We start from the raw sequence: 16,852 nt of genomic DNA on the forward strand, positions 1-16,852 counted from the left end.
GAATGTTTAAAGCTCACAGTTTGTAAATCATGAAAATATATTCTATTTATCAATAAAAGTATTGTTGAAGTTTTTTATTTAATAAAAGTGTTATCAAGATTGCATTATATAATAAAAATTCAATAAACGAGTTCATGGCTATTATATGAATACTCTAACATTATGTAGAGACATAAAAGATGATCAAGTTATAGTATATAGTCAAAAAGGTCTATAAGTATATGGATGAGGTTGGATATCTCGTCCTGGGACACTATAGATGGCAGCCTACTTTGTTTGTATATTGATACAAACGACGTGATCTCGAAATCGTTCATGTGGAGACATGCGAGTAGAGGCATCCTATGCAAAATAACTTTGCATAAGACCGGACCACAAAATAGTCACTTTTTCTTTATAACGATCATTTATTGTTCAAAATTGATTATTTCAATTCGATGACCCAAGGTAACTCGATCTTAATCCTGAACTAACTATGAACTCCTGTTTATTCAGGATTATCCTCTATTTGCATAGGTGAGAGTAGTTCAATAGCACTGGTCAATAAGTCTCCCTTTTTGGGATAAGACTGGATAGATAGATAGTTGGGAACATAGTCTCCTACAATATGGAATTCACTCCTACCCATTTTAGGGTTAGCAGATAGGTTGTTCCTTAATACTGATTCCTGGTTTGAACAAAGAGGTCTTGCCCTTAAATCAATTGTTCAATAGAGAATCAGTGGGAACTTAAGGATCAATTGTTCAATAGAGAATCAGTGGGAACTTAAGGATCAAGATGTATTTACAGAGGTAAAATGGTAATTTTGACCCTGTTGTAAATACGAACGACCTGTGAATGATTGATTTATTGATTATGGTTAAATCAGGTGGACAGAAATATATCTACTGTGAGGAGAGTGCAACCATCGAGCTATAGTGGTATGTTTTGATGGTTAACGAATATTGATTGACTCGCGTTAAAGAATTTAACTAATTAATCTCAAATCATTGGAACTCTGTAGGTCTAAATCTGTAAGTCCAAAAGATCCTTCTATTAGCTCGTAAAACATTACATCTTGGATTAGAAAATTGAGTGAATTTGAAGTGTTCAAAATTCAAAATTAGGGTTTTGAAATTGAAATGTTCAAATTCAATTTTAGGGTTTGTATAATTATATTTGATATAATTGAACGTTTTAATTTGTTGAAATTAAACGTAAATTGGAGAGTTTATAATATTTAAATATTGATTTGAATATTGAGCACATGAATAGGATTCATGATTGAATTAGGTGTTCCATTATTTTAATATTTGATATTAAATTATTATTTAATTAATTAATTAAATTTATTTATTTAATTATTTAAATTAAATCAAATTTCAAAATTAGAAAATTATTTTTTTAGAAAAATGAATTTTAATTTAATTTAATTAAGTAAAATTAAATTAAATTTGAAAAATGATTTTCAAAGTGGGAAAATCCAACCTTTGATTTTGTTAGTGAGATTTTCCAATTTTTGACACCTTGCCCAATCACTTAGTGCTAATTGAGATGTCGATTGGTTGAATGGATGAGTGTTTGCATGTTTAAGCTTGTTAAATATTTCATAAATCAAATTTATGAAGACCATGCAATTAAAAATGTTAGTGGTTTTTGCTGAAAAAATTTTTTACTTTCAAACTCTCTCAAATCCTTTCAATCTCTTTCAATTGAGAGTTTCCACCACTCGATCCAAGGTTGCGAATAGTAGATAAGACTCTCTTGGTAGTCTACTAAAATTTTGGAGATCAATTTCGTGGACTTCAACAAGAATTTGAAGTGTTTCTACAAAGGTATGTATATCTATGAAACCCTTTTTTTTTTGTAAAACTATTTTATGCATGCTTTTAAACTCATATTAAGTGTAACTATAGTGCTTATTGATTCTGTTTGTTTTTGTTTTATGCATCAATCTTCACTTTATATAGCCAATGTTAAAATTCGTTTACATTTCCAACAATCCTCCCCTCAAACAATCTTCTAATCAACTTCCCCTTTCTAGACACGGAAGAATTCTACCCACAAGGCTAAGTCAAAGACATGACTCTAATACCACTTTACATGAACAACCAACATTTGTAATTGTATAACATAGTCCACTTACAACATAAGCTCTCATGCTTTACATTTGATTCACCCAAAAGACTTTACACCGTTGGAAATAGTTATTCTCACACGATCTTCTAACTAATGTGAAACTTTATATACACTCCCAAGAATTTTCTACATTATCAAAATCAACCATCTCTAAAAGCATGGACCAAAATAATATTTAAACTAGGCATTTATCACTTTAATATAATTTGTTTATAAAATAATGACTCAAGTATATAGTATTTTAAAATTAACAAGAGGTTAAAGGTAAGTGAAAAGGATTAAGAATCTTCCTCAATAATTTTTCAAGATACCAATTAATTAATAACACCTTTCAAAAAAATGAGCCTTAGACAACCTTAGATGGGAAGAAGGAATATGTATCATAATTGGATGAGTGATATATTAAGCATCATGATATTCCAATGACCGATTCTAACATCCGTAAATAATTTTTTTTAAAGAAAAAAAAATGAATAAATCATGGCCGCTTCCAATTTCCAAAACAGTAAATATACAAGTAAATCTGCCCAAATCACTAGAAATTTTCTAAGTGCAAAATGTCAGGAAAATTTTAATAAAAAAAAGGCATTGCCAATCATACAACTTGATAATTTTCAGTAATTAACTGTGTCCTCTGAGCATATCTGGGAGGAGCACCGCCCTTAAGAGGCAAAATGTTGACAACCTGCAACAGTGGAGTTTACAAACCAATGTTTAGAGGTAATGCAGGAAATGTCATATAAAAGGATGTGAATGGAGAAAGGGTCAATCTAATAGGGTTTCTAGATCGAAAGAAAAAGTTTAGTTAGTCTAATAGGGACACACAAGAACAGATTATATTAACACGATAATGATGGTTATAGAGAGGTTTGTAACTAATATCTGGTTTCAAGTAGAGGGCAGAACAAGAATATACCTTCAGGTCGCTAAATGTGCTAGTTGCTGAAAACCGAACAGAAATGGGGAAAAATACTGATGAATCGGCTGGAGGAACAACGAACTCCATTGATCCACTGTCAAGAAAATGGAACAAATAATAAACATGAGCATGCAATTGTAAATTTGTGATAGTAGGGTAATAGAGAGAAGTCAAAAAAAAAATGCATACCTGCGGTTTGAGTTATCAATGAGAACTATAGACCACTCCAAGACAGAATTTCTGGAATCGTACCTGCAGGTTGAGCAAAAACAGACGTCAAACTATAGGGAAAGAACTGGATCCGCTTCATTAGAATCATGTAAAAAGTTTTGCCTTTACGAACTTGTTTCTTTTTGCCATGTCCATTTTTAAAGACAATTTATATATATATATATATATATATATTACTTAACTAAACGTGTTTCAAAGTTCAACAAGGAGAGTCCCATTTCGATTAAAGAATCTATGGAAGTCACGATATCAATGAAAAAATAAAAACCAGGTGAAAACTAAAAGAGAAGATAAATCTATACCTCCATTCTCCATCAATCTGCCTCACACTAGGTGCCTCACGAAGAGCAGGAAGAGGCACCGAGATGACAACATTCCGCAGGTCAAACATTGATGAAGCCTCGTATTCAATGCTGACATAGGTTTCATTTCCAGAAACAGAGGGCCAGCAGTTGACTGCAACAACAGAAGCGTCATAAGTATAGCTTTTAATACATATGATATATATATATATAAAAAAAAAAAAAAAATAGAAAACTGAATATGTATGAGAACTTGAGAAAGATTTGAACTTACTTGTTAATGGTACCATTGATTCATCAGTGCTTTGCATTCTCCACTTTAAGAGACCAACTCCAACATCACTACCTTGACCCGTTGGAAATGGCCTGTTCGGGTCCTTCAGGCCTAGGATGTTTTCATTAGAAAATAACTCTTTGTTCATGTTAGGATGAGTTTTGAAAAGGATGCCAGGGTTCCCACCAGTCTCAATCTGAAAACAAGGCATAACGAATCAAGATAGTGAAACAAAATAACACAACGAGCTTTACAAATCAAATCATAATAACATTATAAGAACACAAGATGAGACAAAAGGCAGTGGGCGAGAGGTGGTTCTATACTATTGATTATTGAAAATAAAGGGTAGATGAGAAAACACCAAGGTTACGTGGAAAACCCTAGGCCAGGGAGAAAAAACCACGATAAGAGTTTTTATTAATATTTGATACACAATACAGGTACAGATATAAATAGCCATAGGTCAAAAACCCTAGACTATATACACCAAGTAAAAAGACTAAAATACCCTTAGGGCTAAACAACGTTTTGCAACACTCCCCCTCAAGTTGGGGCATAAATATCAATAAGACCCATCTTGCTAACACAGGTGTCAAAAGTCTGTCTCGGTAACCCTTTGGTGAGGACATTTGCAATCTGTTGACTAGACGGAATATAGAGAATGCAGATACTACCGTTATCCAATTTCTCCTTGATGAAGTGTCGATCGATCTCCACATGTTTGGTTTTGTCGTGTTGGACAGGATTGTTAGCAATATTAATAGCAACCTTATTATCGCAATAAAGTCTCATAGGGTCATGACTTTCCTGATGAAGATCTGCCATAACCTTTTTCAACCAAATTTCTTCACAAATCCCAGGCTCATAGCTCTGTGTTCAGCTTCGGCACTACTTCTAGCCACGACACCTTGCTTCTTACTCCGACAGGTAACTAAATTTCCTCACACAAATGTACAATATCCCGAGGTGGACTTTCTATCAATAATAGAACCAGCCCAGTCTGAATCTGTGTAGGCCTCAATGCATCTTTTGTCATGTTTTCTGAACACCAAGCCTTTTCCAGGAGTAGACTTCAGTTATCTCAGAATGCATGTAACTGCCTCCATGTGTTTTTCAGAAAGAGCCTGCATAAACTGACTAACCAAACTAACTGCATACTATATATCAGGCCTGATATGCGAAAGATAGATCAGCTTCCCCACAAGACGTTGATATCTTTCCTTTTTAACAAGAACATCTTCTACAGATTCTACCAGATTGCTATTGACTTCCACGAGCGTATCTGCAGGTTTACACCCAGTCATTCCAGTTTCTTTCAACAAGTCTAGCATATATTTTCTTTGAGACATGGAGATCCCTTCCTTTGATCTTGCTACTTCCATTCCAAGGAAATATCTCAAGTCACCAAGATCTTTGATCTCGAACCCATCTGCCATCCTCTGTTTCAACCTGCCAATCTCCGCTGAATCATTCTCTGACAAGATGATATCGTCAACATAGACAATCAGAACAACTACTTTTCATGGTGTCGACCTCTTAGTGAACAAGGTGTGATCAGAATGCCCTTGAACAAACCCCTAGGACTTAACAGAGGTAGTGAACCTATCGAACCAGGCTCTTGGAGACTGCTTTATGCCATATAGAGACTTCTTTAATTTGCAAACCTGATTACCAAACTGTGCTTCAAAACCTGGAGGTGGGTTCATATAGACCTCTTCTTCTAACTCACCATTCAGAAACGCATTTTTCAAATCCAATTGAACCTATCGAACCAGGCTCTTGGAGACTGCTTTAGGCCATATAGAGACTTCTTTAATTTGCAAACTTGATTACCAAACTGTGCTTCAAAACCTGGAGGTGGGTTCATATAGACCTCTTCTTCTAACTCACCATTCAGAAACGTATTTTTCACATCCAATTGATGTAAGGGCCGGTCTTGATTAACGACAACTGAGAGAAGAACACAAATCGTGTTAAGTTTTGCCACAGGTGAGAAGGTTTCTGAGTAATCCACCCCATATGTCTGAGTGAACCCTTTTGCAACCAACCTGGCCTTATATCTATCGAGAGTCCCATCCAACTTGTATTTGACAGTGAACACTCACTTGCACCCGACTGTTTTGTGACCTTTTGGAAGAACGACCAGATCCCACGTTCTGTTCGTCTCAAGTGCCCGCATTTCCTCCATAATTGCGGCTCGCCATTCAGGAACTTCCAGAGCCCTGTGCACATTACCTGGAATCACCACAGTATCCAGACTGGTAGTGAAGGCCTTAAATCTCGAAGACAAGTTACTGTAGGAAAAGAAGCTTTTCATAGAATGCTTGGTGCAGGATCTCGTACCCTTCCGTAAGGCGATCGGCAAATCCAAGGTAGCATCAAACTCACCGGTCTTTTCCACCTGTTTATCTGTACTCGACTATTGCACATTTTCAGTTCCCTGTGTATCACCTGGTAATTCACTACCACCATCAATCCTATCTTCATCAGAGTTCATTACATCACCTTAATACATTTATTATCATCAAGACTAGAGGTACCTTGAGCTGGTTCCAGTTCTGACTCTTGGACAACTTCCAGTGGAGCAACAGGGGGAACTATTTCAGGAACTATTTCCTTTCAAAGATTCTTCCTATAGTAGGTTATCCAGGGCACTTGTTTCGTAAGAAGGACAAGGTCATTTGTGGCACTTGTTTCGTAGGAAGGACAGGGTCATTTGTTTCAGGGATAGGCTCAGGAAACAGATCTATAGGAACAGAGTAGGTGGACGTGTTAGCCTCTTCACTAGTGATCTCCCCCTGAAGAGGACTAACGGGAAAAAAAGGTTTGTCCTCTAGAAAGGTGGCATCCATGGTGACAAAATACTTTCAATAGGAAGGCTGAAAACACTTGTAACCCCATTGATGAAATGGATACCCAACAAACACACTTTTGGGCCCGAGAAGCAAACTTACTTTGGTGAGGACCATGATTATGAACAAAAACAATACAGCCAAACACCCTATGGGTAACATCTGGGAAAAGGCAAGTGGACGAGAAAGTCTCTTTAAAACACTCTAGGGGGGTTTGGAATTTGAGCACACGGGAGAGCATCTGATTGATAAGATGAGCTACATTAAGTACATCTCCCCATAGATACGAGGGTAAAGATGCAGGTATCATGAGAAATTGGGCTACTTCAATAAGGTGGTGGTTTTTTCGCTCAACCACCCCATTTTGCTAAGGGGTATAAGCACAAGAATTCTGGTGGACGATGCCTTTAGAGGTTAAAAACTCACGAAGGGACTGATTAATAAACTCACGTCCATTGTCACTTCGAAGAATGGCAATTTTGGTATTGAATTGAGTTTCGACGATAGTGTAAAATTGTTGGAATACCGCCGTCACTTCAGATTCGTCCGTAAGGAGAAACACCCATGTAAGACGAGTGTGATCGTCAATAAAGGTGACAAACCACCGTTTACCTGACACAGTTGTGACATTAGACAGACCCCAAACGTCACTATGTATCAAATGGAAAGGTCGGGACGGTTTATAGGGTTGAGAAGTAAAAGAGGCCATGGGCCGCTTTGCACGAATACAAACATCACAAGATAAAGACGACACATTCACATTACGAAACAAGTGGGGAAACAGGTATTTCATATAATGAAAGCTTGGATGTCTAAGACGAAAGTGCCATAATAAAAAATCAGTTTCAGAAACAGTAAGAGAAGATAACAAACTAGTCCTAGACAAACTCCTAGAAATATCATCGGAAAGGAAATAGAGCCCCCTATTGTGTCGGGCAGTGCCAATCGTCTTCCCCGAGCTTAGGTCCTGAAACAAGACATCATCTGGTGAGAAAACAACTTTGTAGTTCAAATATCTAGTTATTTTACTGATCGATAGCAAATTGTAAGATATCTTTGGCATATGTAAAACATTCTATAAAATCAATCCCTGAATCGGAGACAAGTGACCCTTCTCAGCAACAGGGGCAAAAGACTCATCTGCAATTCGTATTCTCTCATTTCCAACGCTTGGATAATAGGAGAGGAATTGGTCAAATGATTCAGTTAAGTGATCAATCGCTCCCGAGTAAAGAATCCAGGATTCATCCCCCTCAACAAAGAAACTAAAGGACTAAGGAGTACCTGATTGGACAATATTATCGGTTCCAACTATACCTGGATCAATAGGGCTGGTCACCTGGGGGGCACCATCAACCGCTTCACCAACAAAGGCTCGACTGGATTTAGACTTATCATTTGGAGGACGCCACTTTCCATTTGGTAGACGACCGTGTAATTTCCAGCATTGGTCTTTTGTGTGTCATGGTTTCTTACAGTGTTCACAAATTGGAGGAGACTTTCCATTCTGTTTCACTCTCAGATCCAGACGACTTGACTCCAAAGGAAGCATAATATATAGGAGAAGTAACGGAACCATTCATAGCGCTTGTTCTGTCTTCCTCTAAACGAACTTCAGAGCACACCTCCATACGGGGCGGCATCGGTCTTTGTCCCAGAATCCAACTTCTGACAGTGTCAAATCTCGAATTTAAGCCAGCTAAAATCTCATAGATACGGTCAGCTTCCTCAATCTTCGAATACCGGACTTCGTCAGCCGGACAATTCCAGACAACTCCACGACATAGATCCATCTCTTGCCATAACAGAGACAATTTGTTGAAATAAGACATCACGTCCATGTTCCCTTGCTTGCACTCATGGACATGTTTCTACGTATAAAGCCGTGAATTATTCTGCCTTTTCGAATACAATTTCTAGACAACCTCCCAAATATCCCGAGTAGAAGCTGAATAGAGCAGTGGCTTCCCGATCTGAGGTTCCATGTTGAACGGAGGAGGGAGTCCTTTCCTTTCCAGATACGCTTCTGAAGGTCCCCAGGGTTTGGTCTTGGTATCTCGCCAGGTAGATAGCCGAACTTATGTCGCCCCTCGAGGACCATCTTAATAGATTGAGATCAGGAGAAATAATCTTGGTCGTTTAGTTTCTCTCCAATGGTTATCCCTGTAGAGTTTCCCACAGATCCAGACAAAATATTCGCAGTAGGTAAAGTAGAGTAAGCAATTACCAAGTTTTCCGAATACAATGGAAGTCCAGACGACAAATCTAGATGGGTATTTGTCGGGTGATTTGCTGTGGTCCAACAATACGCCCCAAGAGCTACTATCTGTTGTTGGAGACTAGCAATTTGCTGTTGAATTCCAACCAAAGTAAAGCCCATTGGTCTAGGGCTGCTATGGTTGACTAGCCCGCTTGGAATCGAGGCTGCAAGATGCTGCCCGATCGGAACAGAAGAAGAATATTGACCAGTCGGCCCACTGTAGATCTGAGACTGGACCGGATAGTGTAGATGAGCAGCGTGGAACTGGTGTTCTGGCCGAGCCGCAATCTGGAGTCCATTTGAGAAGGCAGCCGACGTCGAATGCAGGGTTGGATCGGCAGCGTGGATCGGATGCAAGGCTAGAGTCGCACTGGAAGAGGAACCCGAAGCGCTGAAGCCCATCGAAACCTAGACCGGGGCTCCTCTGAACTGGTCGACGCGCTGGAGATCATTCTCCTGTTGCGTGACTGACGGCGCGCTGGCGTGGGTCATCTGATGCGCAACCGGTGGCGAGCTAGGGTTCTGAAGCGACGTGGGTTGGTGCGCAAAGGTTGCGCCGATCTGCTCTCTGAACGTCGAGGTCTGGTGCGGCGCGGCTGAACTAATTCTAAACAACTGTTGCGACTAGGTTGGGTTAAGAATCGACCGCAAGTATTGATCGACGGCGGCCTGAATTGCGGATGTTGTTGATAGTATAGCGGACAGCTTCAAAGCTGACCTTCTGCCGTTGTTCCATCTCCTAACAGTGCTAATTGAATTTCTTCAATGTGACCTAGGGTTTCGTCCCCTTTCTCTGATACCATATTGAAAATAAAGGATAGAAGAGAAAACATCAAAGTTACGTGGAAAACCCTAGGCCAGGGAGAAAAAACCACAATAAGAGTTTTTTTAAATTTTTTATACACACTACACAGTACAGGTACAAATATAAATAGCCATAGGTCAGAAACCCTAGAATGTAGACACCAAGTAAAAGACGAAAATGCCCATAGGGCTAAACATCGTTTTGCAACATATACTATAGGAACAAATTTAGAGACAAGATTGTCCCGAGTGCCAAAGTTGTGAACAATCCAATGATGAAAACCTTTTAGCTTCGTACACATATGAAGGAAATTTTATAACGTATCCCAGAAATCAATTATTATAAGTAATCAAATAGTCAAAATTGAAAGGTATGTGTTGGGGAAACCAATCACCTAGAGAAGAAGTAGTGTCTGTTATACAGCATCCTTAATATGAACCAAAATACCTGAACTTGAATGTGGGCATCTTCTTGGTTAAGAATTTGAAGGGACATTGTTCCCTGAAGGTCAAAGTTACTAACTCCACCATCTCGTTTCAGGGACACATTGAGTTTCTCCTCGACAGATAGAGTAACAGGATCAGTTGGGGGTGGAACAGCTGATTTAGATGGACCAACACTTGGCTGTACATCTTCAACTATTACTTCACCTTCTGCCTTCAAAGATTCCAAGAATTGATTTGTCCTTTGGGATCTACCAAGCTGCATGCCAAGGCCTTTAGGAGGAGCAGTGGCAGATGAAGGTGGACGGCCTAATAACAGATATACAAGGTAGAATGGTAAGCATCCACTTAATACATGACAATCTTCATTGGCCATAAAATATATGACAAATGACTAAAATATACGTTGCCAGCGTATATGGTGTTGATGCAAGGACAAGTGGCTGCTTACAAATATGTGTAACAAACTGACAATTTATCATAGATAACATTCATCAAACGTGCATTTAAACAAAGGGCAACCTTTAGGCTTGCTAGAAAAGGACTCGACCTCAGCACCCAATCCAAAACCAGAACTGCCACCAAAACCACCTCCACCACCTGATGATATGCCCATATCACTGAGGCTATTATCAATCTTTCCTGATCCCATAGACTGTAAAGACATAAAGCCTCCTTTGTCACCCCTATTTTTTTCGATCTGCAATATATATGACAAAATATCAACTTCGATTTTATTTTATTAGAAAACTGAACGTTTTTTGAAAAATGAGTATTTTAGTTGTGAAAAAAAAAAATTATGAAGGGCATGTAAAAAATACCTTGCTTTTGTCAATCTCACTTGCTTTTCGCTTCATGACATCCTTAGTTTCATTTATCTTGCTCTGCAATACCAACTTGTGCAACTTCTCTTCGTGGCTCTCCATCTCACAGTATTGCTTAACCTGGGCAACAGTCACGTTTTCCTTGTGCCCAAGAGAAATAACCTCATCGAAAGCAAAAATCAAATCGAAAGCTGTTTTGCAAATTCCATCTTCATCCATAGAGAGTGAATATTCAGGTACCTAGAATCGCTTAAGGACTCCAGCATAAATCCATTCTCAGCATGTTTGACACAAGCATTTGTAAAGAACTATCTTACTGTGCAAACAAAACTCCCACGCATACACACGTAAGAGGGTATACACATACACATGTTGTAGGGCACCCCTATTATCAGACGTAAAAATTTTGTTAGAAGAAGAAAAAGAAAAACATATGATCTTACCAGAAAAGACTTGATTTTGTTTTATATAAAATTTTACTTTCCTTCGCAGTCTACAATTAATCTTTTCATTCATACAATACATTGTCAATAAGGATTTAATAAATGCCTGCTTTGTTCTAGCATATGCAAACTTTGTTAGTTCCCTTGAAATTACTAGTAATTTGAAGTCAAAGATCACCCAAAAATTTATGGAATAAAAGAAATTACAGTAGCACCACGAGCCAGCGTGCCCAAATTCAACACAAGATCAGCGTTAACGGCACTAGAAATAACTATAGGTCGTCTCAAAAAAGGATACAAGCTTAGAAAGGAGCCTTAAGGTGTCCAAATCTTCAAGGATGTTGCTCTGTTTATTTGTTACAAGAAGCAAGTATAAAGCTTCTATTGGCTGGTAAACATAGCGAACATTTTCTGTCTCCACATATGTATGTTGTTTTCCAGTTCCAACCAACTTTGGGAAAGCAGCAAGAAGGCCCTCAATTCTGATTCTAGACATATTAACAAATTGTCTAGAAACAAGAACTTCAAAATGAATACATCCAAAAAGACAGCCTTGTAAGTACTAGCTAAAATTTATCAAAGACTTAGTACAAAAATATTGTTGTAGAATGGGTAAAGGAAATATCTCACCTTTCCCAGACTTGCTAACAATGGATGCGGCAAGAACAACCTATGCAACATATATAACGCTCATCAAAAGAAAATAAGGGGCGGGAGAAAAGACAAATTCGTGAAACCCACCGAAAGTCAAAAGCACGCCACCAGAAAAAAATAATAAAACAAGAAACAATATGCAACAAATACATAATAAAATCCAGCTTAAGAAAAGAGAAATCACTAATGATCTTCAAGAGCAGGATGCTCATGCTAGTTCCTAGCACAATGCCTAAAGTGAATTAAAGGGTGCATAAAATCAGATTCAGTGACGCCAGATAAAATATATATGTAGCACGATCCATTCGCAAGATTTTTTGAATGGCATAGTAAAAGTTAGAAACTATCCAGCATCTTGATTATTTACAATAATGAAATAATTCTCAGAATAACATTATATTAAAAAAAATTATATGATGACATAGCTGAATTGACTCCCTCAACGTTCATGAACTTCAACTGGTTAAAACAAAAAAGCACTGTGAAACAAATTAATGGAAAGGAAATTCAGAAAAATAAAATATCACGGACAATTTCATATAAATTTACACAAGAACGCGGATAGAAAGGGACAACAAATGGTTCAATAACATAAATGCCTTTACCATTTTTTAATGATATGAGAATGCAAACCAACAATCACCGACTTCAGAAAAGAGAAGTTGTGTCTTCCGCACCTAGAAATGAAATTTCGTTAGTCACACACTTATTCGAAAGAAAAAACAAAAATTACCTCAAGAGCTTAACCTAAAATGATTGAATATTTAAAGTGCATGAAATGTGAAAATTATCGATCACCTTGAAATAAAGTGCATAAACAAAGTTCCTTTTCTACATTCTTTGCCCTAACTCTTTACGTATACCCATGGTATCTATCTAACTTCACTTAGAACTATATTACTACGAAAGAACTTAGAGCATGGAAGGTCTTTGAGATCAGGCCAACCTTCGCGTCACGGCGAACGGGGAAGGGAAAAGAAGAAAAGTAAGAGATGTGAAGCTGAAACTCTCATTATTCCCACAAACTACTGCAATTATAAATCAACAATGGGCAACGTTGAGAATGTGGGAAATTCACAAATTACAGCAGATCCAAGTTCGCAAGCATATAATGTACAGATCACATCCGCAAACAAACTACGCAAAATCCAGATCCATCTCACAAAATTAAAAGAAGAAACAAAGCAGCACTAAATTTCAAGATTGGTAGTGAGATAAACAAAGAGCAGATAGAGAAAGAAATATTCAAACCAGGGATTTCGGGAATTGATGAGTTTATTGACCGACGAGTGAGAGATCCGAATTGAGGAGACTGAGGAAGGAGAGACTGATCTATTTAACATCCAAATGAAATCGAGAACTGGTCGGTTGGAATCGGAAGAAAGAAAATTAGAAAACAAACTTATGGAATTTGTATAATTTACCATCTTAATTTCTTTTTTAAAAAATTCTTACTGTCTTTTAAATCTCTGTATGAATTTCAACTCAAATCATCAACATATAGTAAATATGTGATTTTTTATAAAAAGATATGGACAAATAGGATTATTTTTGTATCCTTGTATCAACAAATATTGAATAAAATAATTATATCACATTCGTCACGAATATTTTATAAGAATCTCCAATATTTAAATTATAAGATTATGGTACCTTTAATTCTTCAGAAATTTTCATAAATAAATATCATTATTAAAAGATCATATAAATGTGGTATGACTGCATCCATAAGATGTATATCTCGATTTTCATACACAGTCAAATCAATTAAATATCTCAGTGATTCGCCGGCCACTAGATCGATGAAGAATCTCTCCAAAATTTGCTCTTTGATTAGTGATTCACCGTTCCGTACTCAGCCGGCCAAGCAAAACTCCAGCTAAGCTAATAGCTCTCGCCAAACAGGGAGTCTACTGGACGGGGTTCAACTAGCGGAGACTCTTGGAAGAATACGATTTTTCAACTAACAAAGCAAGCATTGAAAGACGCTCACCTCGTGTATCAGACTCGACCCTATCTTTCGGAGCATGCATTCCCATCCGTGTCGCAAGCTGAAAGCAAGCATTCCAGTCCTCAACTCAATAAAGTAGCTCGGCTAAGAGAGAGAAGACAGCACCCTAATTCTCTTGTTGGCTCGGATACCATGAAAGAAAATCGAGAAAAAGCCAGAACAGCCGTGGGTCTGCCTTTTTCAGGAATTAGATGATCGTTGGTGAAATAGCGTATAGGTCTTCAGCTCCGAGAACTTCGGGACCAGGTTCTCTTTTCAAGATGGAATTAATGTAGTTGCATCCACCATCAGATAATACATCTTCTCATAATCAATATCAGGTTTTTGTGAAAAAACTTGTGCAACTAGTCTTGCTTTATATTTTGTGACCACATAATTTTCATTTTTTTTCCTCACAAATACTCATTTGTATCGCACAAGTTTTCATGTCGACATTCTTCAAACAAATTTTGGTTCATAATCCTCATTTTCAGATATAATATCAAGAGCAAAATTATATGAAAAAATGTTGTCAATAATTACATGAATTCGGTTCCATCTTTTTCCTGTCATGACATAGTTTATTAAAATCTCATTATTATCTTTAGGTATTTCACCTTCCTCACAAATCATGTCAAGGATTTCTTCATGGGTATCTACATCCTCAATCAAGTCTTTTTTACGATTAATTATTTTTCTTTTTCGATGATTTTTATCTTTGGAACCCACTGGTCTATCATGCTTCTACCGTGTTCCAGACTCATTAGTGACAACTTGATGTGTTAGGATATCAATTTTTGAAGTAACGTTTGCAGCTAGTATATGTGATTTAGTTGCTTTATTTACATCGATAAATGCATCTGGTAACTGATTTGTTATATTTGCAAAATTATTTTCTGAACTTCAGGTCACATTGATTTGTACGGGGATTTAAATAAGACAATAACAATGCATTCCATGTAATTTCTTTTTCCGACTTTTTAATTCATCCCCCTAATATTGGAAAATTTGTCTCATTAAAATGACAATCAGCAAATCGTGCAGTAAATACATCACCAATCAATGATTCAAGATATTTAATAATTGATGGGAAATCATATCCAACATATATTCCCGACCTTCTTTGAAGACCCATCTTAGTACGTTGTGGTGGAACAATTAGAACATATACTGCACATCTAAAAAATCTTAGATGAGAAATATTTAGCTCATGACTATAAGCTAATTATAATGACGAGTGCTTATGTACTTATGATAAGCCATAAGAGTACATTTTTCATATAATTTAAAAAGCATATTTACTCCCCCTCATGGAAGTATCACTTGAGATATTGAGACGTCGCATGCAAAATAGCATGTCCCCATACAAATGTATAGCTCTTATAAGCGATGGTGTAGAAATTAATTGCAAACGTTTTATGAATGATTCCGTTAAACTATTTTGTGTTTGAACAGAAGCTATAGAATGTTCAATACTTATCCCAATTGACGTACAATAATTATCAAAAGTTTGGGATGTAAATTCATCAGCATTATCAAGACAAATGGTCTTAATTGTATAATCAAAAAATTGTGCTCTTAACTTAATTATTTGAGCTTTCCAGATGCAGGATTTCGAGCTGATAATAAGCACACGTGTGACCATCTGTTAGATGCATCTATTAATAACATAAAATATCTAAATGGTCCACTTGGTGGGTTAATAGGTCCACATATATTACCATTAATTCGTTCTAAAGACGTAGGGGATTCAATTCTCACTTTAGCTAGTGATGGTCTAATTATCAGTTTTCCTTGAGAGCAAGCATCGCATGATAATGCATTAGATTGAAGAATATTTTGGCTCTTCAATTGGTGTCCATTTGAATTCTCAATAATTCTTCTCATCATTATAGACCCAAGATGACCTAATCTATCATGGCAAATTGCAAATATGTCCAGATTCATAAACTTCAGGTTCTTTGTTGCATATGTTTCAATTACTCCTATATAAGTATAATATAATCCATAAGATAAAGCAGACAACTTTTCCAATCTATGTTTTATTGAGTTGTATGTCCTAAAACTCGCATTTTATAAAGTTAAACATTTTCTATTATCAATAAAAATATTATTCAACATTTATTTAATAAAGTTGTTATTGAATTTGTAAATTGCACTTATAAAGACTAAATCTAATAAACTAATATCCATGTTTATTATATGAACACTTGAACTTTATGTAGAGACATAAAAGATGGATCAAGTTCGAGTAAATAGCCAAAACGGTTTATAGTATAGGAATAAGGTTGGGTGCCTTATTCTGGTAACATTATCGGATGTGGCCCACTCTGTAGTATTATAATTTGTTGTAAGGGGCTATAAATAAAGTGATCTTTATTCGTTCATGTACTGACATGAGGAGTGGGGGCGTCCTATGCAATGAGTTTGCATAAGATCAGATTAAGAAATAAGTCACTCTTATTTTATAACGTTGTTTACTGTTTAGGACTGACTATTTTACATAAGATAACATAGGTAACTCGATCTTAATCCTGAGCTAACTATGACCTCTTGTTTATTCAGAATTATCCTTAGATTTTCATAGGTGAGGGTTGGCTCAATAGCGTCAGCTCGATAAGCCTCTCATTTCAGGAGTAAAACTGGACATATAGTTGGGGACATAGAGTACAAGATGGATTTCATGCCTACCCGCTTTAGGGATAGGAGAAAGGTTGTTCTTTTAAGTATTGAA

The 16,852-nt window shown here is 36.9% G+C and overlaps 1 protein-coding gene and 1 long non-coding RNA gene across 2 annotated transcripts; both read right to left on the minus strand.

Moving 5' to 3' along the window:
* Positions 1–2,494: 2,494 nt before the first annotated feature.
* Positions 2,495–13,557, minus strand: LOC120075608 (coatomer subunit delta-like). The gene is made up of 12 exons (XM_039029156.2): positions 13,380–13,557; positions 12,734–12,805; positions 12,105–12,144; positions 11,773–11,996; positions 11,029–11,271; positions 10,730–10,907; positions 10,212–10,516; positions 3,845–4,040; positions 3,571–3,724; positions 3,227–3,289; positions 3,035–3,131; positions 2,495–2,803 (listed from the first exon to the last, which is right to left on the minus strand). Exons 2-12 carry the CDS (start codon positions 12,734–12,736, stop codon positions 2,714–2,716), a joined length of 1,593 nt encoding a protein of 530 aa, XP_038885084.1. The 5' UTR covers positions 12,737–12,805; positions 13,380–13,557; the 3' UTR covers positions 2,495–2,713.
* Positions 4,219–10,152, minus strand: LOC150036883 (uncharacterized). Its single transcript, XR_016529245.1, has 2 exons — positions 8,017–10,152; positions 4,219–7,666 (listed from the first exon to the last, which is right to left on the minus strand). It is a non-coding gene; the product is annotated as an uncharacterized LOC150036883 (long non-coding RNA).
* Positions 13,558–16,852: the final 3,295 nt, after the last annotated feature.

This window comes from Benincasa hispida, chromosome 4 (genome assembly GCF_027475165.1).
Source record: "Benincasa hispida cultivar pf3 chromosome 4, pf3_genome.v1.1, whole genome shotgun sequence".
Classification (NCBI taxonomy): Eukaryota; Viridiplantae; Streptophyta; class Magnoliopsida; order Cucurbitales; family Cucurbitaceae; genus Benincasa; species Benincasa hispida.